Source organism: Triticum aestivum, chromosome 1B, assembly GCF_018294505.1.
Source record: "Triticum aestivum cultivar Chinese Spring chromosome 1B, IWGSC CS RefSeq v2.1, whole genome shotgun sequence".
In the NCBI taxonomy this organism is placed as follows: Eukaryota; Viridiplantae; Streptophyta; class Magnoliopsida; order Poales; family Poaceae; genus Triticum; species Triticum aestivum.
In genome coordinates this window covers 22,175,461-22,198,856 of record NC_057795.1, presented here as the reverse complement: position 1 = coordinate 22,198,856, position 23,396 = coordinate 22,175,461, and the positions used below count along the sequence as shown (strand labels likewise).

The 23,396-nt window shown below is 46.8% G+C and overlaps 1 protein-coding gene and 1 pseudogene across 1 annotated transcript; both read left to right on the top strand.

Annotated features, from left to right (window-relative positions):
- The first annotated feature begins 7,924 nt into the window (after positions 1-7,924).
- On the top strand, positions 7,925-8,725 carry LOC123085106 (flowering-promoting factor 1-like protein 1). Its single transcript, XM_044506697.1, has one exon. The coding sequence runs from the start codon at positions 8,044-8,046 to the stop codon at positions 8,392-8,394; it is 351 nt and encodes a 116-aa protein (XP_044362632.1). The 5' UTR covers positions 7,925-8,043; the 3' UTR covers positions 8,395-8,725.
- A 2,590-nt stretch (positions 8,726-11,315) lies between these two features.
- LOC123076105 (flowering-promoting factor 1-like protein 1) lies at positions 11,316-22,151 on the top strand (annotated as a pseudogene).
- Positions 22,152-23,396: the final 1,245 nt, after the last annotated feature.

Sequence of the window (23,396 nt, the reverse complement as noted above, 5' to 3'; positions counted from 1 at the left end):
AGTCAAGGGGTACAAGAATGATCCAGGAACGGATCATTGGACAGCGGTCAAAATTGTCCCTGGAGTAAATAAGGACAGGTTTCTCGATTATGGAGGTGATAAAGAGTTCGACGTAAAGGGTTACGTCGATACAAGCTTTAACACCTATCCGAATGACTCTAAGTAGCAAACCGGATACGTATAGTGGAGCAACCATTTGGAATAGCTCCAAGTGGAGCGTGGAAGCAGCATTTACAATATGACATAGAGAATTGCGAAGTACATATGGATCTGAATGTTGCAGACCCGTTGACTAAAACCTCTCTTACAAGCAAAACATGATCAAACCCCAGAACTCATTGAGTCTTAATCACATGATGATGTGAACTAGTTTAGACACTAGTAAACTCTTTGGATGTTGGTCACATGGCGATGTGACCTGACAGCGTTAATCACATAACGATGTGAACTAGATTATTGACTCTAGTGCAAGTGGGAGACTGTTGGAAATATGCCCTAGAGGCAATAATAAATAAGTTATTATCATATTTCCTTGTTCATGATAATCGTTTATTATCCATGCTATAATTGTATTGATAGGAAACTCAGATACATGTGTGGATACATAGACAACACCATGTCCCTAGTAAGCCTCTAGTTGACTAGCTCGTTGATCAATAGATGGTTACGGTTTCCTGACCATGGACATTGGATGTCGTTGATAACGGGATCACATCATTAGGAGAATGATGTGATGGACAAGACCCAATCCTAAGCCTAGCACAAAGATCGTAGTTCGTATGCTAAAGCTTTTCTAATGTCAAGTATCATTTCCTTAGACCATGAGATTGTGCAACTCCCGGATACCGTAGGAATGCTTTGGGTGTACCAAACGTCACAACGTAACTGGGTGGCTATAAAGGTGCACTACAGGTATCTCCGAAAGTGTCTGTTGGGTTGGCACGAATCGAGACTGGGATTTGTCACTCCGTGTAACCGGAGAGGTATCTCTGGGCCCACTCGGTAGGACATCATCATAATATGCACAATGTGACCAAGGGGTTGATCACGGGATGATGTGTTACGGAACGAGTAAAGAGACTTGCCGGTAACGAGATTGAACAAGGTATCGGTATACCGACGATCGAATCTCGGGCAAGTACAATACCGCTAGACCAAGGGAATTGTATACGGGATTGATTGAGTCCTTGACATCGTGGTTCATCCGATGAGATCATCGTGGAACATGTGGGAGCCAACATGGGTATCCAGATCCCGCTGTTGGTTATTGACCGGAGAACGTCTCGGTCATGTCTGCATGGTTCCCGAACCCGTAGGGTCTACACACTTAAGGTTCGATGACGCTAGGGTTATGCAGGAAGTTAGTATGTGGTTACCGAATGTTGTTCGGAGTCCCGGATGAGATCCCGGACATCACGAGGAGTTCCGGAATGGTCCGGAGGTAAAGATTTATATATGGGAAGTCTTATTTTGGTCGCCGGAAAAGTTTCGCACTTTATCGGTATTGTACCGGGAGTGCCGAAAGGGGTTCGGGGGTCCACCGGGGGGGGGGGGGGTTCCACCTGCCCCGGGGGTCCACCGAGGGGGTCCACCTGCCTCGGGGGGCCACATGGGCTGTAGGGGGTGCGCCTTGGCCTATATGGGCCAAGGGCACCAGCCCCAAGAGGCCCATGCGCCAAGATATAAGAAAAAGGGGAGAGTCCTCAAGGGGGAAGGCACCTCCGAGGTGCCTTGGGGAGGATGGACTCCTCCCCTCCCTTGGCCGCACCCCTTCCTTGGAGGAAGGGGCAAGGCTGCGCCTCCCCCCTCTCCCTTGACCCTATATATAGTGGAGGGGAGGGAGGGTAGCCGCACCTGAAGCCCTGGCGCCTCCCTCCCTCCCGTGACTCCTCCTCCTCTCTCGCAGGTGCTTGGCGAAGCCCTGCAGGATTGCCACGCTCCTCCACCACCACCATGCCGTTGTGCTGCTGCTGGATGGAGTCTTCCTCAACCTCTCCCTCTCTTCTTGCTGGATCAAGGCATGGGAGACATCACCGGGCTGTACGTGTGTTAAACGCGGAGGTGCCGTCCATTCGGCACTAGGATCTCCGGTGATTTGGATCACGACGAGTACGACTCCTTCAACCCCGTTCTCTTGAACGCTTCCGCTTAGCGATCTACAAGGGTATGTAGATGCACTCTCCTTCCCCTCGTTGCTGGTTTCTCCTTAGATAGATCTTGGTGACACGTAGGAAAATTTTGAATTTCTGCTACGTTCCCCAACAATGTGTGTGGTAATGAACTTTTCCTTTCCCGAGCATTTCATTTTCCTCTTGTTTTTAGTTGCTATACTGTAATGGTGTTTTTTCAGTGGTGCTTTGCCTTATTTATTGCTATATATTTATCATTTCGAATACTGTGTGACCTGCTAATTTAGACATTGTTAGCACACCTATTAGTTTTTGGATTATATTAGTTTAGATGGTTCATGGAGTTTCGTGGCATTTTTATTTTTCTTCTCTAGATCCGTTGTACTTTGTAGCTGAAATTTCATTATGTATGAATGAAAAAGAACGGGAATAAGCAGACCGTGTGTATAAATATCACTAACTACTGATACTTTCTCCTTAGGATCAAGTATAGGTTGTTTTCATCCAAAGAAATGCATTATAGATTTACCAATTATGTGTTTACAATCTGAAATAGGCTAACCAGCAAAAAAATTGGTTCAATTATGATATTATTGTTCAATCCAAAGAAATGCATTATAGATTTACCAAGTATATAAGTAGTATACTCTAGAAGTTTGGCACTGCCCATTTTTTGTCATTTAAGAGTTCTATATTGTAATATTCCTGTAGTAACCATTTGGTTTTGATGGCAGGATAACCATGCTCGGCATCCACATGAACAATTTGTTTCAATGACCACCCAGGTAATTCAGATGCCCCATTTGATTCTTGGATCCTCTCCCTGCTGCTCATTGCACAACTACGTCAATCTGTTGTTTTCAAACAGTAAGGGAGAAAGCTACTGATACAATTTATATTGGACATTGAGTTGGTGCTCCATGGAGCCAGGGCACCATGATTTATTCACAAATCCAAACCAAATTAGTTTTTTGGAAATTTTAGTTCTGGGGTATAATACCTGATTATTATAGAATTCAAGTACTCTACATCTGGTATATTGCTGTGTATATCTATTTCTGCATACCATACTGCTTGTATATAAAATCAACATATATCTGCAGTCAAACAATCATTAGAAAAAGTAACTGCAATTTGGCTTTAGTACAAATATTTCACATATATGCGCCTTAGTTATATGTAATGCTTTGTTGTTCTCTAAGGTATCCTCCTATCTTTGATGGAAGTAGTAGCATTTTTCTGGCAGTGCTGCTTGTTAATCAATGTAAATCCTAGAGAATCATGTAATGAAGGATAGCCTTTGCTATTGTAATCATAGATTGATCCTAATGGGATCCTGTACATCTGGATGTAATCTTGATGATCAAGTATCGTCCAGTATATATTCATGGCAAGGCCCAAGGGGCAAATCACGGCAAACAATCATGTTTAACTCTGCTTTCTCTTGCCGTCAGCGGCCCCACGTGTGTCGTGCTCGTGGATGTGCGTGCGTCCTTATCGTGGCCGGCTCTTGCTGCTATTTTTGCTGTGTCTCGTGTTGCTACTGCTGTTGATTGCCAGCTGTTGCGCATGTCTTGCTTGTGGCCGGCCCTGGCTGCTCATGTCCTACAATTTCTGCTATTGTTAGTTTTTGCTTGCTTCGGTTTTTCTTTTTGGAAATTATGTATAGAATATGTCTTCTGTTGTATACAACTTTATTCTTTCAAAGAAAATAACTAAACAGTATGTGTTTCTACCCTCACCTTTTTTATCTGTTCAAATCCTATTTTACTTGGAATTTATTTGAAATTATGGGTCACTTTATCTGTTGGTGCAGCAGCTTGCATCTACAAGAATACGTTATCAAAGAAACTGAATCTGGAAGGTTAAGACATTAGACATCTATTGACAGGTACCAACATGTCATCTTTGTCCGTGTGTACCGGACGTTGATCTGATTTGAAGTTGGTTTATTCAATTCTTTAGTAGTGATGCATACAGATATGATGGAAATACTCGAAAGTAGCACTTGTTTATGTGAGGTTTAGTGTTAGGTATACTTTGATATATATTTAATTTTAGTCGTTATCATTTTTTGCTGCTCTAGGTTTTATTTTATATGGCAGCAATGATTCATGTACAGATTACATAGGATGATCAATTGTCGCCAAAATGAACACGAGTAAAAGGGGAAACATGAACCAACCAGTAATTAGATTGAGAATGAACCAGTAATACAAGGGCAATATGTATTTGTAATTGTCAGGTATTTCTTTGTCTAATTAGATTGAGTTATAGCTGGCGATTAAGTCATAAATAAATTGGTGCTCCGGCTGTATTTCTTCACGTGTTCTATAGTTGAGCTTGGGAAATTTGGTGGCTTCTGATAGTTTTTCTAATTTTATCAGTGGTGTTTCCTGACCTTTGCTGTTACTCTTATATCTTCATGCTCCTTAACGTCGGAAATATTTTCTTACTTTTTAGTTTATAGTCTATGCACCTTTTCCAGATGGAGCACCACTTTGTCTAGGTATTTATTTGTTTTAAATTCACCATTAGTTATAAATCAATACTCAACTTATCCCTATTTTTATTTCCTACATGAGAAGGTAGTTTCAGGGAATGATTTCTGCATTTGGCAAAAAGTTGATGGCTATTTTATTTCAGTCTGAAAAGTGTACCATGCTATCCACGGAACCTACTTTCAAGTATAGATAGATATGAACAGTGAACATATCCTCATATACCACACCAGCTTATTCACATTAAATGTTCTTTTCATATTTAATTGATGGGGAGTACGCGTGTGTCTGGCTATGTCAACTCTCTTGCTGAAAGTACTTTCTTTTTTGTTTTGTGGGTTTTTGTTTCCCTTTGGAAATGACAGAGTAGGTTTTTTATTTTGCAACAGTTAATGAAATTTAACACCTGAAGACTGCTGCCCATACAACGATGAAGATGCTATATATCTCCAACTAGAACAGTATCAGCCTACTTGGACATGGACTGATCGCCAGTTGAACCAGCAACCAGCAGCCGGCATTAGCGATTCAGGTCATCTGCCACACTCACATAAATGCATCCAGGGTGTTCAACTGTAAATGGAATTCACATTTTTGTTGATATAAAGGCCCTGTTCGGATACTATCGCTCCGCCTCAGCAGCTCCCGGAGCGGACGGAGCGCCAGCAATATTGCTGGGAGCGGCTCAGACTGCGCTCCTCGCGCGGAGCGGAGTTAGCAGATGGGAGAGATTCTGAACACGCCCAAACTATCGAACTCCTTCTCTTCAATGATACTAAGCTCCATAGAATCAGTTTTGGGACAGAGGGAGTACCATAAGAGTTGATCGTTCCTTCTTAGGATAGTATTCAGACCACCGTATTTCCTCTTTGATAAGCTTACAAGAACAATCTTCAGCCTTTTATTTAATCTAATAGAAGAACAATCAGTATGCCATCTATCCGAATTTTGTATAGCTTGCATAGTGCCAAAGTTCATGAGCATCGTTTCCAATTGTCTGCTGTCACATTGTGTTTATGAGCAGATACAACATCTCCTGTAACACTTATTTTTAAACTTGCTGATATGAACTACTTGGCTATATTTATAGAATTTATGTCTTTATGTTTTGTACTACTTGATGCAAATCAGTTGTCCTCGGCAAACATTGTGCCTTGCTTTTTGGTACAAATTTTGCCTTTATGATCTGTAGTGAAATTGCTGTTATCTTGGGCAACAACTACACTTTGCTTTTGGCATATATTTGATTTGTATGCCCTATCTTAAACTCGGCTATCCTGGGCGGCAGCTATACCTTGCTCTTGATATATCTCTATAGTGTTTGTGATATATACTGAACAAATTTTTTCTGAGCGGTTTTTTTTTGGCGTAAAATTTATTCTAAGCGGTTACTCTACTTGGATGTTCTAAAACGCTTTGTTATATTGAAGTTTTAGAGGGTGGCTCAATATGCTGAGCCGGGCAACGCGCGCCAAGGCGCGCTTCTGATCTAGTTTGATTGATTGGAATATACGTATGCCAGGATATGTGGATTCCCAAGAGATGTATTTTTTATTTTTGCCGAAACACAAAACACAGGAGATGTTGTACTAGGGTCCAGTGATAACTTGGTACTAATAAAAAGTAAATAGAAAACCATGACGTATATGGTGTGATTAAGACACCTAAGATTCTCTAGATATTTTTGTGCAGTTTGCACAACAGTAAACTATAATAATGTAATGGTCGCTGTTGTGAATTATTTTTAACTTTTTACCAAGTGTTACTACATGGAGTGATTTAGATCTTGACATTATTCATTTTATATGGTCATTTGACAATGTTCAGAAGCAGACCATGAAGAACAACGCAAGAAGCCAGGAGCCACCTCTTAGGCTTTCCAATATCTTTTATTTCAATTGTTTAAAAAAATCCTCATGCCAGTACTGTTGCATATTATAAACAAATACAAAATTCATCGCATGTAAATGAAATTTATTAAATAACAGATTTCAATTGTTAACATCTTGGCTGCAACAAAATTCCGCAGCAACGCGCGGAGTGTCATCTAGTTTATTGAATGACTGGAGCACATGTTCCCAAGTACACCAAAGAGTCAGTTATCCTTTTTCTTAGGTTGGGTTGAAAAAAGGTAGAAAACCCCTCGCGACTAAAAAATTGTCGCGGCTTCAAGAATTTGGTTGACATGGCTGTCGGGTTCTAAATGTGGGCCATCTTTTGCCTGTTTCTCGCTCCATCACCTTGCGGCCTCAACTTCCAGCGTGCGATGATATGGATGGTAAGGGTAAGCCGGTTCATATATCGTCGATGGGCGTCGTGGTGAAAAATAGTTTGTATTCAATTTTGATTGGATCTTCAATTGTCTGCATCCATCGACAAAATACGAAAGACGCATGTTGTCACCTTCCTTCTCCATTGTTCAGAAATGCTCTTTGGCTCTGCAACCAGAATGGAGGTTGGCGCTGGATCCATAGCAAAACTAAGTTCATTCTTTCCTCTTTCCCGATTGGATAAAAACTGGCATATGTTAGTAAAAAGAAAGCTCCACCACGTGGATCTTATCGAGAGGTTGGAGATTCCACTCGTTGGCACAATTTCTGGGAAGGATAACCAATTAGCCATGTGTCCCGTCCGATTGGGGATCGGTACGAATCCATGTTCTAATTAACTAGTACTAGAAGCGCGTATAGTAGAGGTTATGGTATCCATGAAAGCCACTGATCAAATGCATAGATTAACCGAAGAATGGACCTTTTGCTTTATATGGTGTTAACTAATTTGGATTTCTTACACTGAGCCAGCGTTGATTTTCCGAAACAATGCAAGAGAATTTCTCTTTGTTTGATGAACTAACTAGAGATGTGCAATTGGATAATTTCGTGCCAAATTCTATGATAGATATTAGAGAGGGGAAATGTAACTCTTTTCCGTGCTATCCTAGGGAATAAAAGACTTGAAAGATAGCTCAAGTGATAGACATGCCATCACGTACTCTATGCATTAGCTAACTACAAAATTGGAAAAAGCTTAACGATGATAAACAACATTTTGTGCTGCGCATGCACAAAATATAAAAGTGCTAGATGGCACATTTTTATCTTATCTCAATCACGTGAGGCATCTTCCAGCGCTGACCAGACCTAAACTTAAATGCATGCCCTTCTCATGCACGCATATTATATTTGTCTAAATAATAGTATTACAATTATCTTTTGCTCCGGACAGCTGTGTACACGCATAACAGGAACGCATGTTCATACCCATTTACATGTCACCTGCTCCACTCTTCCTCCATCCTTCTATACATACACTCGTGTATCCTCTCGCTTGCTCCATCCATCTCCAGTGTCCTAATCTCTCTCTCTCTCTCTCGTCTAGTTTGTTGGCCATCTTTCTCTATCCGCAGGTCACTCATGTCGTCTGAGTCGGAGCCCAAGACCTCGGAACCGGGGGTGTGGGTGTTCAAGAACGGGGTGATGCGGCTGGTGGAGAACCCCAGGAGCGAGCAGACGTCGACGGTGCGTCGGAAGGCGCTGATGCACACGCCAAGCGGCAAGGTGGTGAGTTCCTACTCGGCGCTGGAGTCGGAGCTGAGGGCGCTGGGGTGGGAGCGCTACTACGAGGACCCGGCGCTGCTGCAGTTCCACAAGCGCGGCAGCCTCGACCTCATCTCCCTCCCCAGTGACTTCTCCCACTTCGCCTCCGTCCACATGTACGACATCGTCATCAAGAACCGAGACTCCTTTCGCGTGGTCGATTTCTAGCCCGTTCATGGAATTCATGGCGACCTCTCATCTGATCGGTGCGTAAGTCGTGTGCTTATCTGGCAAGTCTCCCTGCATGCATGCAGGCAGGCTCTGGATGATTCAGTTTGCTCGTGTTTGTTTTGTACTCCCACCGTTCCAAATTACTCGTCGTGGTTTTAGTTTAAGTTTGAACTAAAACCACGACGAGTAATTTGAAACGGAGGGAGTACGTACGTGTGACTGTTACACACGTACACAATGTGGTATGATTGTGGTGCTTGGTTTGTCAATGGTTGTGTTCTGTCTTACATTTCGGAATTTACTTGAATGAACCATCATTTCACTTGTATCGTTTAACAAGTTTTTTACTTTCCTCTTACTGTTCGGTCGATGGAGGGCAAAAGTATATCCCTCGAATAAATTTACCCATAAATTTATCACCTCCTGACTGTCGATGATTCAGTCTGATAGATTAATAAAACAGAGAGCAATATACACAATGCGTTGCTAAACGGGAGGCCAAAGGTAAACTTGCTAATCTAATACGTGTGGAAGAGATCAAATGAGCACAACGTACCAAAGTCGGGTACCTTTGGGAGGGTGACATCAATACTAGTACTTTCATTTGATCGCAAATGGAAAGCACCACAAGAAAAAAAGGCTACTATAATGTTTATCTTTGGTGGGGGCAGGGGCAAAATAGTTGCTTGTAGTAATTAGAGATATATATATCTATTATTTACTAACTAGCAAAACGGTCCATCCGTTGCAACGGAAGAAAAAAAAATTCATAATCTTCAATGGCCATGACCATATTTTGCTGCGTTACTGAGTAATCATGCACATTTAGAAAAAAAATCATAATCTTACATTGTTGTCTTACATTTTCGGAATTTACTGTAAGACAAGTGAACTGACAAAAAATGTTCATGATCATGATTTTTTCTAAATCATGATTTTTTTTGTCAGTTCATGATTTTCGTAATTTAGAAAAAAAATCATGATCATGATTTTCGCGAACATTTTCTAAATCATGCATATTTTTTCTAAATCATGAACTTTTTTTAACTTGTGAACATACCTAAAATCATGAAAGCTTTACAAATTCGTGAATACTTTTCTAGACTTTTGAAAATTTTCCAAAATAATGAACATTTTTGAATTCATGAACATTTTATACTATTTGCAAACATTTTCCAAAAAATGGTGAACAATTTCTGAAACATTTTCTTGAATAGGCGAACATTTTCAGAATCAACGAACATTTTTTTTGGAAATTGATGGAACAATTTTTTAAATTCACGAACATTTTTTTGATTTAACTAATATTTTTTGAAATGCATGATCATTTTTTGAACAAGCGAATATTTTATGAATCAATAAACTAGTTTGTAACTCCGGAACAGTTTAAATTTTTTGGATATTTTTTGATTCATGAACATTTTTTTAATTGATGACATTTTGTTCAATTTCATTAACATTGTAATAGACGAACTTACTTTTGTAAAAATGGCGACCATTTTCTGAATCCACAAACATTTATGAATTATTAAATATTTTATTTCAAAATTCTCATTTTGTTAAATTTTGAAACATTTTTAAGTCTCCATTATTTAAAGTAGAAAAAGAAAAACGAAGAATAGAAAATAGGCGTCCCAGACAAGGGACATTCCAAATGGGCGCGTTATGCCTAGCGTGCGGAGCGCAGTATAGAAGGTTCCTACAGCATGGGCCGACCCAGGCGGGGATTCCCTTGCGTGAAGCGTTTTTTTATCACTTATAGGTGGCATCACTGGGTAATATTTTGCAACCTTGGAAGGAATTTCGATGACGTACCGCCAGAAGCAATATCATACCCTCTATTATTAGTTATAGATGAAGGGGTGATTTTTTGTTTTGTCCCGCTTTGTCCTATGCCACGTCCTACAATTCTACCTATCGGGTCACTGGGCCAGCTTTTGGTTCTCCCCCCAAAAGATTTTCTTATTAATTAATAGTACCACCTGGCTAATGTTACACATGATCCCACCAATTTATATATTTCACAAAACAGAGGGTGAGGTGCGTGTATAACATGACAAATGACAGATTCGGTAAAGAAGGAATGAAAGTTCCTCATAGGGTTGAGTTGTGTGGCTATAACGTGGCAATAAGAAACAGACCCGGTAAAGACATCTCCAATGTCGACCCTCAAAACGCCTACAACCATCCGGGCCGCGTGGTCCGGGTGTGTTTTGCCATCCAACACGGTCCTGCATTGGTCCGTTCGGACACACTTTTTCTTGCGAACCAGATACAAACTCGGGGGAGGGGGGGGGGGTGTTGCGGGCGTCTGGACCACTGCCACGCCCGCATTCGACTTACCTGGCCCACCCAAAAACGCTCTTCATCCCGTGTGTGCATTGCCACCCCGACTTTTGTCAGCACCACATTCATTTTGACCCAGAGCGGACTCAACCTATCACTAGAGCCAATATTGAAGCGGCGCACCGGCTGAGAGTGCCACTGCGCCGCTTCGTAGTGCACGCCTCGTCTCTCTGCATTCAAGCGGCAACACTTTGTCCTCCTCCCTCCATTAAACGTATGCGGTTGGTGCGGAACCTAATTCAAGGCCACCCGTCCACTCGTCTGCCGCCCACCATTAAGGACCTTGTCGCCTCGCCTACTCTCCGCCTGGTATTTAACCCCCCACAGACCGGCAACACAGCCGCATCCACCCATCCTCCTCCGCTCTCTATCCCTTTCCACACCACACTCGTCATGGCCTCCTCGAGCTCCAATGCCTTGTGGAATGGCCTCTTTCCCAACAGAAGGAAGAGATCACTGCCATTGCAGCCAGCTGGTAGGACGCTAGACCGACGGGTTCATCGGAGGCTGGCGCGGGGGACGCGCTAATGGAAAAAGTGCCATTGTCCGCACTAGCCAATGCCAGAATCACCATGGGTGAGGCCCGTGCTCACTACATGGACGTGGTGCTGGAGGCGCTGGAGGCCTCACTCCGGGAGAAGCATGCCAACCAAGCTTACAACCTCTACCTTCTCAACAAGCACGAACGCATGGACGAGCTACTCCCCGCCGGCACGACCGTCACGCCGTACATGGATGTGCCCGATCGAGTAGGAGGCGCTGCTCGAGTCCTACCGCTACTCTCGCCGCATCCGTCGCAAGCGTTGGAGCTACAACCAATATCAGGTGGATTTAGAGGCCACCTACAAGGAGATGGACGATGTGGTGAATGAGGAGTTAGGCAGGAGCGAGGAGGAAGACAAGGTCACCATCTCGGCCGTGAAGCCGGCACGTCCGTGAGCTCCGCCGACAACGATGAAAAGTAGCGCATGGGAGGTCGCCGGTGCTTGTATCCCATGAAGGCCACCACTCCGACCCCCCCCCCCACGCACACACACAGAGTGTTGATGCCAAGCTTGGTGGCCTCAACATCGTCAGCCAGTTAGACGCTTGCGCGCGACGTGGAGGCAGATAGCTTCACTTCCCGTGCCTTATGCCTGCAGAGAAGGCGGGGCATCATTTTTTGGGACTCATTTTTGCGCGGACGGTCATTTTAGGCTAGGTTTATAGTCCGGTCTAGTTGAAAGATGTCTAAATATAATAAATTTGCTCCGGTTTAGATGAAACCCATCCGGTTTTGTGTAAAAATTAATCAAGTTCATTTTCATTAAAATCCTTCCAAAATGTAATCGGACAGCTTTGGATGGCCGCTTCCTGCATCCGTGTCCACGGACTGATCCCACCTGTCCGCGGACAAATACGGTATCTGGTTTGGGGTCGGTGTTGAAGATGCCTTGAAGAAGGATTTAACGCTGCATCTGTTACTATGTATGAATAGTAGTACTAGTCAATGTGAGTATATGAATAAATTATTCCACACACATAGTGTTACTCATTGTGTTGATATGTGATTTATATACAGCAGGCCAAGTGGTCCATTAGAAAAGGGCTAGATTGATTGAGGGAAGCGAGGAAGAGCACAGGGCGGCGGCGAAATGATTAGTTGTGTTCAAATAGAAGACTTGAACCACCATAAGTGTGTGTGATATTTTTTTCCATTGCAAGTACATGTCCTTTTGCTAGTACTATAACTCAACGTTTTCATAGCCCATTTGAGGGTCCCATTCGACCAACGTCTCAATGAAAAAAATGGCGTTGGGAAAAATGGCGTCGCTGTTGCCGCGGCCGACCAGTGTCGGCTAGGGATTTCTCCCAATTTGAATCCCCACCTCCAGCTCTATTTGCATTGAGGACCGACATGACCTGCATCCGTACGAGAAGGCCATCAAGTAGGGGAAGGAGAGAGGATGACAGCAATACTAGTACTTTCATTTGATCGCAAATGGAAAGCACCGCAAGAAAAAAAGGGCTACTATAATGTTTATCTTTGGTGGGGGCAGGGGCAAAATAGTTTCTTGTAGTAATTAGAGATATCTATATCTATTATTTACTAACTAGCAAAACGGTCCATCCGTTGCAACGGGAGAAAAAAAAATCATAATCTTCAATGGCCATGACCATATTTTGCTGCGTTACTGAGATATATTATCACTCTCATTTTAGTGAAATCATGCACATTTTTTCTAAATCATGAAAAAAATTAACTTGTGAACATACCTGAAATCATGAAAGTTGTACAAATTTGTGAATACTTTTCCAGACTTTTGAACATTTTTGAATTCATGAACATTTAATACTATTTGCAAAAAATTCCAAAAAATTGTTAACATTTTGTGAAACATTTTTCTTGAATAGGCGAACATTTTTAGAATCAACGAACATTTTTTTGGAAATTTGTGGAACAATTTTTGAAATTCACGAGCACTTTTTTGATTTAACTAATATTTTTTGAAATGCATGATCATTTTTTGAATAAGTGAATATTTTATGAATCAATAAACTAGTTTGTAAGTCAGGAACGGTTTTATTTTTTTGGATATTTTTTAATTCATGAACATTTTTTGAATTGATGACGTTTTGTTCAATTTCATTAACATTGTAATAGACGAATGTACTTTATAAAAATTGCGAACATTTTCTCAATCCACAAACATTTATGAATTATTAAATATTTTATTTCAAATTCTCATTTTGTTAATTTTTGAAACATGTTTGAAGTCCCAATTATTTAAAGTAGAAAAACAAAAACGAAGAATAGAAAACAGGCGTCCCAGACAAGGGTCATCCCAAACAGGCGCGTTGCACCCAGCGTGCAGAGCGCAGTATGGAATGTTCCTACAACATGGGCCGACCCAGACAGGGATTCCCTTGTGTGAAACGTTTTTTATCACTTATAGGTGACACCACTAGGTAATATAGAGTGATCAATGGCACAAGCCTTAACGAGCGCAGGGTCATGGATGACCCCAAAGCCAGTGGGATGTCCCGAAAGTGAGTGAGATGTCTGACCTTGCGAACGTCGCGCGCGGCACACCATGTTGCACCACCTCGGAGGTCTTCGTCATTGTTGAGGATGAGTGACCGCCGCATCGTTCGAGGTACGTAGTAGGCAAGGAAGCATGGGTGTTAGCGGTCCTCGAGTAGGGTGCGTCCTCCTTCACGTGGACCAAGAAACACTTGTGCGTGGACGGTAGGTGGCGGTGGCGGTGTGGAACGATGAGCAGCTGATGTGGCTCGCTCGACTTAGCGCATAGGAAACATCCGGTCTTGTACATAGCATGGCATACATAATAGAACCAACTGCCGAGGCATATGGAACATCATTCATTTGCACTCGCTCATCAAGAGTCCGAGGACGCTGATTCTTGCAAAGAGGAGGTGATTGCTCAACTCACCAAACCACACGAAAGCAGTTTCCATCTTCCTTTTGTATAAGTACTTGAAAATGAATTATGATTTTTCATGAAACTTATAGTCTAGAAAAACCTGATTTTCATTGTATTTATTGAATGACTGGAGCACATGTTCCCAAGTACACTAAGGAGTCAGTTATACTTTTTCTTTGGTTGGGTCGAAAAAGGTAGAAAAACCCTCGACTAAAAAATTGTCGTGGTTTTAAGAATTTGGTTGACATGCATGTCGGGTTCTAAATGTGGGCCATCTTTTGCCTATTTCTCGCTCATCACCTTGCGGCCGTAACTTCCAGTGTGCGATGATATGGATGGTAAGGGTAAGCCGGTTCAGATATCGTCGATGGGCGTCGTGGTGAAAAATAGTTTGTGTTAGATTTCGATCGGACCTTCGATTGTCTGCTTCCATCGACGAAATACGAAAGACGCATGTTGTCACCTTCCTTCTCCATTGTTCAGAAATGCTCTTTGGCTCTGCAACCAGAATGGAGGTTGGCGCTGGATCCATGGCAAAACTAAGTTCATTCTTTCCTCTTAGCCGATTGGATAAAAACTGGCATATGTTAGTAAAAAGAAAGCTCCACCACGTGGATCTTATGGAGAGGTTGGAGATTCCACTCGTTGGCACAATTTTTGGGAAGGATAACCAATTAGCCATGTGTCCCGGCCGATTGGGGATCGGTACAAATCCATGTTCTAATTAACTAGTACTAGAAGCGCATATAGTAGAGGTTATGGTATCCACGAAAGCCACTGATCAAATGCATAGATTAACCGAAGAATGGACCTTTTGCTTTATAAGGTGTTAACTAATTTGGATTTCTTACATGCAGCCGGCCTTGATTTTCCGAAGCAATGCAAGCGAATTTCTATTAGTTTCCTGATTTAATAACTAGAGATGTGCAATTAGATAATTTTTTGTCAGATTCTGATAGATATTAGAGAGCGGAAATGTATTCCATTATCCTAGGGAATAAAAGACTTGATAGATAGCTGAAGTGATAGACATGCCATCACGTATGCATTAGCTAACTAGAAATTTGGAGAAGCTTAACAAAGATAAACTCCATCATGTGTTTTTCTCTTAAAAAAAACTCCATCTTGTGCTGCGCATGCACCAAATATATAAGTGTTAGATGGCACATTTTATCTTATCTCAATCATGTGAGGCATCTTCCAGCGCTGACCAAACCTAAAGTTAAAATGCATGCCTTTCTCATGCACGCATATTTTATGTGTCTAAATAATATTACTATTATATTTTGCTACGGCCAGCTGTACACGCATAAACAGGAAAACATGTTCATGCCCATTTACATGTGACCTGCTCCACTCTTCATCCATCCTTCTATATATACACTAATATATGTATCCTCTCGCTTGTTCCATCCATCTCCAGCGTCCTAATCTCTCTCTCTCTCTCTCTCTCGTCTTGTTTGTTGGCCATCTTTCTCTATCCGGACTCGGAGCCCAAGACCCCGGGGTCGGGGGTGTGGGTGTTCAAGAACGGGGTGGTCCGGCTGGTGGAGAACCCCGGGAGCGTCCTAACGTCGACGGTGCGGCGCAAGGTGCTGCTGCACACGGCGAGCAACGAGGTGGTGAGTTCCTACTCAGCGCTCGAGAGTCGAAGCTGATGGCGCTCGGGTGGAGCGCTACTACGGGGACCCGGCGTTGCTGCAGTACCACAAGCGTGGCAGTGTCGACCTCATCTCCCTCCCCCGGGAGTTCTCCCACTTCTCCTCCGTACATATTGTAGAGAATGATTTGGTGCATCGATAATAGATTGATCGTGCACTACGCACATATATATAGGTACAAGGGGTGCGACCGGTATCTTGTCTCCTAAGATACACGTACATAGAAAGGGAGACAGATACTGCATACTGGACGCAGACCTACGTACATATACACATGTTCAACACCCCCCCCCCCCCCAGTCGAAGCGTTGCCTGGGACGCAAAGACTGGACCGAAAACTCTCGAAAGTCAAGGTGGGTAGTCCCTTCGTCGTCACATCGGTGAACTGCTGATCGGTGGGCACATGTAGAACACGAACACAACCAAGTGCGACGTGCTCCCGGACGAAGTGGATGTCGAGCTTGATGTGCTTCGTCCGTCGGTGATGGACAGGGTTGGCAGCGAGGTACATCGCGGAGACGTTATCGTAGTAGACAAGCGTCGCCTTGGTGACCTCACAGAGCAACTCCTGAAGTAGCTGTCATAGCCATGAACACTCCACGACGGCGTTGGCCACGGCCCGATACTCGGCCTCGGTGCTCGATCGTGATACCGTGGGTTGTCGTTTAGACGACTACGAAATCAAAGAGGGCCCGAGGTAGACACAGTAGCCGGAAGTGGAGCGTCGAGTGTCGGGACACCCAGCCCAGTCGGCGTCGGAGTAGGCGACAAGGCTGGTGTCCGGCGAGGCCGTCAGGGTGAGACCCATGGCTGTGGTGCCACGTATGTATCGAAGTATACGTTTCATGAGAGCCCAATGGGTGTCACGAGGAGCGTGCATGTGAAGACACACCTACTGGACAACATACTGAATGTCCGGACGCGTCAGTGTGAGGTACTGAAGTGCACCGACGATGGAGCAGTAGAAGGGAGCGTCGGATGCCGGAGAGCCCTCGATGGCGGACACCTTAGCCTTCGTATCGACAGGCGTAGAAGCAGGCTTGCAGTTAAGCATGCCCTATCGCTCCCGAAGCTCGTAGTCGTACTTCTGCCAGTGCAGGAAGAAGCCAGTAGCCCGTCGCACGACCTCGATGCCGAGGAAGTAGTGGAGAGCCCCAAGTCCTTGAGGGCGAACTCGGTGCCGAGGCGAGCTGTGATCTGCTGAAGAAGTGCATCCATAATATTGTAGAGAATGATTTGGTGCATCGATAATAGATTGATCGTGCACTAGGCACATATATATAGGTACAAGGGGTGCGACCGGTATCTTGTCTCCTAAGATACACGTACATAGAAAGGGAGACAGATACTGCATACTGGACGCAGACCTACGTACATATACACATGTTCAACACACCCCCCAGTCGAAGCATTGCCTGTGACGCAAAGACTGGACCGAAAACCCTCGAAAGTCAAGGTGGGTAGTCCCTTCGTCGTCACATCGGTGAACTGCTGATCGGTGGGCACATGTAGAACACGAACACAACCAAGTGCGACGTGCTCCCGGACGAAGTGGATGTCGAGCTTGATGTGCTTCGTCCGTCGGTGATGAACATGGTTGGCAGCGAGGTACATCGCGGAGACGTTATCGTAGTAGACAAGCGTCGCCTTGGTGACCTCACAGAGCAACTCCTGAAGTAGCTGTCATAGCCATGAACACTCCACGACGGCGTTGGCCACGGCCCGATACTCGGCCTCGGCGCTCGATCGTGATACCGTGGGTTGTCGTTTAGACGACTACGAAATCAAAGAGGGCCCGAGGTAGACACAGTAGCCGGAAGTGGAGCGTCGAGTGTCGGGACACCCAGCCCAGTCGGCGTCGGAGTAGGCGACAAGGCTGGTGTCCGGCGAGGCCGTCAGGGTGAGACCCATGGCTGTGGTGCCACGTATGTATCGAAGTATACGTTTCATGAGAGCCCAATGGGTGTCACGAGGAGCGTGCATGTGAAGACACACCTGCTGGACAACATACTGAATGTCCGGACGCGTCAGTGTGAGGTACTAAAGCGCACCGACGATGGAGCGGTAGAAGGGAGCGTCGGACGCCGGAGAGCCCTCGATGGCGGACACCTTAGCCTTCGTATCGACAGGCGTAGAAGCAGGCTTGCAGTTAAGCATGCCCTATCGCTCCCGAAGCTCGTAGTCGTACTTCTGCCGGTGCAGGAAGAAGCCAGTAGCCCGTCGCACGACCTCGATGCCGAGGAAGTAGTGGAGAGCCCCCAAGTCCTTGAGGGCGAACTCGGTGCCGAGGCGAGCTGTGATCTGCTGAAGAAGTGCTGGCGAGGACGCAGTCAGGATGGCGCCGTCGACGTACAGTAGGAGGTACGCGGTGGCGGGGCCCTGGTGGTAGACAAACAGGGAAGCATCGGACCGTGTGGACCGGAACCCCTGCTGCTGGAGAAAGGCCGCGATCCGCTGGTACCAGGCCCGAGGTGCCTGGTTCAACCCGTATAAGGAACGGGAGACCAAGCACATGTGGTCCGGATAGGCGGTGTCGACGAAACCAGTCGGCTGCTGACAGAACACCTGCTCGTCGAGATGGCCATGCAAGAAAGCATTAGACACATCGAGCTGGTGGACAAGCCAAACGCGAGAAACAACAAGCTAGAGAACAACGCGAATCGTACCCGGTTTGACAACCGGGGCGAAGGTGTCGGTGAAGTCCACGCCGTCGCGCTGGCGAAAGACACGCACCACCCAACGCGCCTTGTAGCGCTTGAGAGAACCGCCGGGGCGAGTCTTGGGGCGGAAGACCCACTTGCCAGTGATGACATTGGCACGTGGTGGCCGCGGGACAAGCTGCCACATATGGTTGTGCTGCAGGGCGTCAAACTCCTCACGCATCGCAACTAGCCAGTTTGGATCCCGAAGGGCTGCGCGAGCGGAGGTGGGGAGCGGGGATGGTGTCGAGGTAAAAGTCGTGCACGCATACTCGTCCGACGGGTAGCGCGTGCTGGGACACAGCGTCCCAGTCCGAGCCCGAGTGACCACACCGGTGAGGGGTGCGGCCACGGTGGCGGGGGCCATGGCGGGGTTTGCGGCGACGGGGGCCACGGCGGGGGACAAGGCAGGAGCCGCGTCGGGGTAGCCGCGGGAGACGCAGCGGGGCCGGCCAAGGGGGCCGCGACAGGGGCCACGACGGGGGCCGCGACGACGGGGACAGTGGCGGGCGCTGCGTCAGGGGCAACGGCAGGAGCCGCAGCGCCAGGGGCCACCGGCGTGGGGAGCGCGGGTAGGGCCGGACCCGAGGCGCGGCTGGGCGGTCCGCCAGAGGTGGTGGCAGGGACAAACCGCACCACAGAAGACTCCGAAGATGACGGTACCTGCTGAAACGGGAACACGAGCTCATCAAAGTACACATGCTGTGAAGTGAAAACGCAGTGGGAGACTGGATCATAGCACCGGTAACCTTTGGTGTTGGGAGGATAGCCAAGAAAGATGCAAGTATGGGACCGGGGCGCGAGTTTATGAGGAGCAGTGGACGCGGTGCTAGGATAACAGAGACACCCGAAAATGTGAAGACCATCATAAGATGGAACCACACCGAAGAGGAGCTCGTGAGGGGTGTAGTTCCAGCGGAAACGACAGTGGCAAATGTTAATTAGTTGGCTGGCGGTCGCGAGCACGTCCGGCCAGAACCGAGGAGGCACGTAGGAGTGGAAGAGCAATGTGAGGATACAATCATTCAGCGTGTGAAGGACGCGCTCGACACGACCGTTCTGCTGAGACGTGTAGGGGCACGTGAGGCGAAAGATGGTGCCGTGAGACGCAAGTAAATTGCAAGGCGAGAATAGGACGACCGAACTGTGTGGTGACATATGAATAAAAAGCGATGAGTGTGGCAAGAGCGTCGGACTTGCGACGGAGAGGGCAGGTCCACACATAATGAATAAAATCATCCAATATCACCAGATAGTATAAATAGCCTGTGTTGCTAGCTACCGGGGACGTCCAAACATCACTATGGAATAACTGAAACGGAAAGGTGGAAATGTTTGTAGACTCGCTAAAGGGAAGACGAACGTGCTTGCCAAGACGGCAAGCCTCACAAGTGTGATCGTCGACCTTATTACATGAGAAGGAAACACTCTGAAGAATTTGACGCATAACGGTGGAGTTGGGATGACCAAGACGGGCATGCCAAAGATCGACACTGGCGGCGAAGGCGGCGGGGCGACAGGTGGTGGTGGCGCCGGAGGGATGCACTGGGTAAATCTCATCCGTGCTATCACATCGGTGGAGCACCATCCATGTACGGGCGTCCTTCACAGAAAAACCGATATCGTCAAATTCAAAAGTTATAGGATTCTCACGAGCAAGGCGACAAACGGAAACGAGATTAGTGACTAAGTCAGGAGACACAAGAACATTAGACATATGCACAGGAGTGGAAGTAGAAGGAAAAGACATATGACCAACGTGCGTAATGGGTAGGGAGAAACCGTTACCAACGGTGATACGAGTGGAAGTATGAAGGGGAGTGGCAGACGTGAGGTTACCGGGATGAGAAGTCATGTGAGCAGTGGCGCCTGAGTCCATGTACCAGTCACCACCACCACCATAGGAGCTCGGTGACGGGGCGGAGTGCAGTGCGGCGAGCAAGGCCGAGTCCCACGGCGGCGGCACCTGAGGAGGGTAGAACCCTCCGTAGGCCGGCGCGGGAGCAGCCCCGAAGGCCAGAGCGGCGGCGCCATAGGAGGGCGCGGCCCCATAAGCCGGCGCGGCGGCGGCGTCATAGGCCGGCGCGGACCGGTAGGCGGGTGCTGGCGGGGGGGGGGGGGCACCATAGCCGCTGTAAGGAGCGGCGTTCTGCGCGACGAAGAGGGCCTGGTGACCCGCCGGGCGTGGCCCAAGGATGCCCGGAGACGGAGCCCGAGGCACCGGCATGGAGTACGCGTGGACGAAGCATGTCCACGGGTTGGTGCCATACGTCCATGAGGGAGTCACTTGCTGCTACTGCTGACGAGGGTCCCCCAGGTGCCTATTGCTGCTTGCGGCCGCCCCCGCGGCGGTTGCCGCGGCGCCCGCCACCGTACTGCTAGGGGGCAGCGGGAGGGGCGGGAGGCGCGGGCGGGAGGGGAAAGTACCCCGAAGGCATGAGGGGTGGCGGCTGCTGGCGCGGCGCGGGTGTGGCGGCCGGCGGCTAGGGCGTGGTGCTGCACGCGCTTCTTGACCCCCTTCATCCGGCGCTCCTCCAACCTGAACTACGCCACAAACTTGGGGAAGGAGGGCTTCGGCATCAAGGTGAGGTTGGAGGCGGCGTTGCCGAAGTCCTCGTTGAGGCCGGCGGTGAGCGTGCTGAGGAGGAGGTCGTCGTCCACCTTGGCTCCAATGTCACGGAGCTCGTCCGCCAATGTCTTCAGGCGGCGGCAGTAGTCATCAATGGACTGTTCATCCTCGTGACAGTCAAACAATTCCTGCTGCAAAAAAACGTGGCGCTGAAGCTTGTTGTCGGTGAAGAGGCCGTTCAGCTTGACCCACATGGCGCGGGCGTCGTCGCCGGCGCTCACGACCGTGTGGAACAAGTCCTTGGAGATGGTGGTGAAGAACCACCGGATGATCGTGGCGTCGATCACGGTCCACTCGGCGTCGTCCACCATGGCGTGGGAGTCCACGGTGCCATCCACGTGGTCCACGAGATTGTTCTCGCGGAAGAGCAGTGTGAAGTATGTCTTCCACGTGAAGTACGTGAAGTTGGAGGCGTCGAGGATGACGGGGACCCGTGCATGGACGTTGATATCGCGGATCTCGGCAGGGTCGACGGCGAAGGGGTTGGAGTAGGTGGAGGCGTTGGACGACATGGCGGCGGGGTCATGGGGAGGGAGGCGGCGGCGCGGCTGAAGAGGAGCGGCACGGCGGCGGGAGGAAGGCGGCGCGGCGGGGAGAGGCGGCGTGGGGAGGAAGGCGTGCGGTGGAGGGAGGGCGCGCGGGGAGGAGAGGTGGAGGCGGCGGCTTGGGGCGGCGGGAGATCGCGGCGGCGGCGGCGGTGGCCCGAGGCGGCGACTAGGGTTAGCGGAAGCTGGGAGATCGACTTGCGATAGATACCATGTAGAAAATGATAGGGTGCATCGATAATAGATTGATCGTCCACTAGGCACATATATATAGGTATAAGGGGTGCGACCGGTATCTTGTCTCCTAAGATACATGTACATACAGAGGAAGACAGATACTACAGGTACTGTATACAGGACCCAGACATACATACATTTACACATGTTGAACACATATGTACGACATCATCATCAAGAACAGAGTCTCCTTCCGCGTCGTCGATGCCTAGCCCGTCCTTGGCGTTCATGGTAGTCTCTAATCTGATCAGTTTAAGCGTAATAAGTTGTGTCCTTGGCTGCCATGTGTGTCTGTCTGCACGCATGCAGGCTCTGCATGATTCAGCTTCTATGTGTACGTGTGACTGTTACACATGTACACAATGTGGTTTATTGTGGTGCTTGTTTTGTCAGTGGTTGTGGGTCTTACATTTCGTTTGGGAGTTCCACTTTTTCGATAAAGAATGCTTTATTATTTATAAAGTTTAAGTTTTACACTCTGCCTCTGCATAATTACAATACACACAGCCATAATCAAATTCAAGTTCAAAAAATATCAAAAAAGGAGGAATGCAAGTAATCATGTGGAGATTGTACACCTAAGAGGTAGGATAGGGCCAATCAAAAAATCATGCTTCCATCCATGTCGAGTAAAAATATCCCTCGCCGTGGTCTCCAAGCGGTGCACTTTCTAAACAGGTCTCAATTCTTCACACGTTGTCGATACGATCATAAACGAAGCGTACCGGTATATCTGTAGATAACCCCGACAAGAATAAATCATCACTTGTGTCATTGAAGAAGTTTTTGGCTTTCGTATTACTCTTTTGTCGATAGATGGCAAAACTATATCCCTCGAATAAATTCATCACCTCTTGTGATGATTCAGTCTGAGTTCGGCGTTGACTCTTCCAGAAGTGACACGTGTCCTACTTTCATCCGGTTAATTCTGTTTTCTTAACACAGTGTACTTCCGATTTTGTATTGTGCTTAGACCACAGAAAAAATAGCACGCTATCGCACTAGTAATAGCACGCACCAGCGTTCTGAGCAATGCCACGCTAGATAATTCCATGTGCATAATGCGAGAGAATTTCTCTTAGTTTCAATGTTTCTTGCACTAACAAGAGATATGCAATTAGCTAGATAAATTTGTATCAGAAAGTAAGTTTTAATTACATAAATTCCGATAATACTTCCTCCGTCCTAAAATAAGTGACTCAACTTTGTACTAACTTTCAAAATACAAAGTTGTGTCACTTATTTTGGGACGGAGGGAGTGTAGAATTATGTATCCTTTCTCTTGCTCCGTCCATCTCCTGCAACATTATCTCTCTCTCTTTCTCTCTCCCTCATCTGACAGCCATTGGACAGTCAGTCATGTCGTTCTCAGGATCTGGGGTGTGGGTGTTCAAGAACGGGGTGGTGTGGCTATGGGGAGTAAATTGCTAAAAACCACCACATTTGTGTCCAGGGTA

Excerpts from the sequence above, each read along its gene's own strand:
- LOC123085106 (XM_044506697.1), top strand. The coding sequence starts at position 8,044 with ATGTCGTCTGAGTCGGAGCCCAAGACCTCGGAACCGGGGGTGTGGGTG.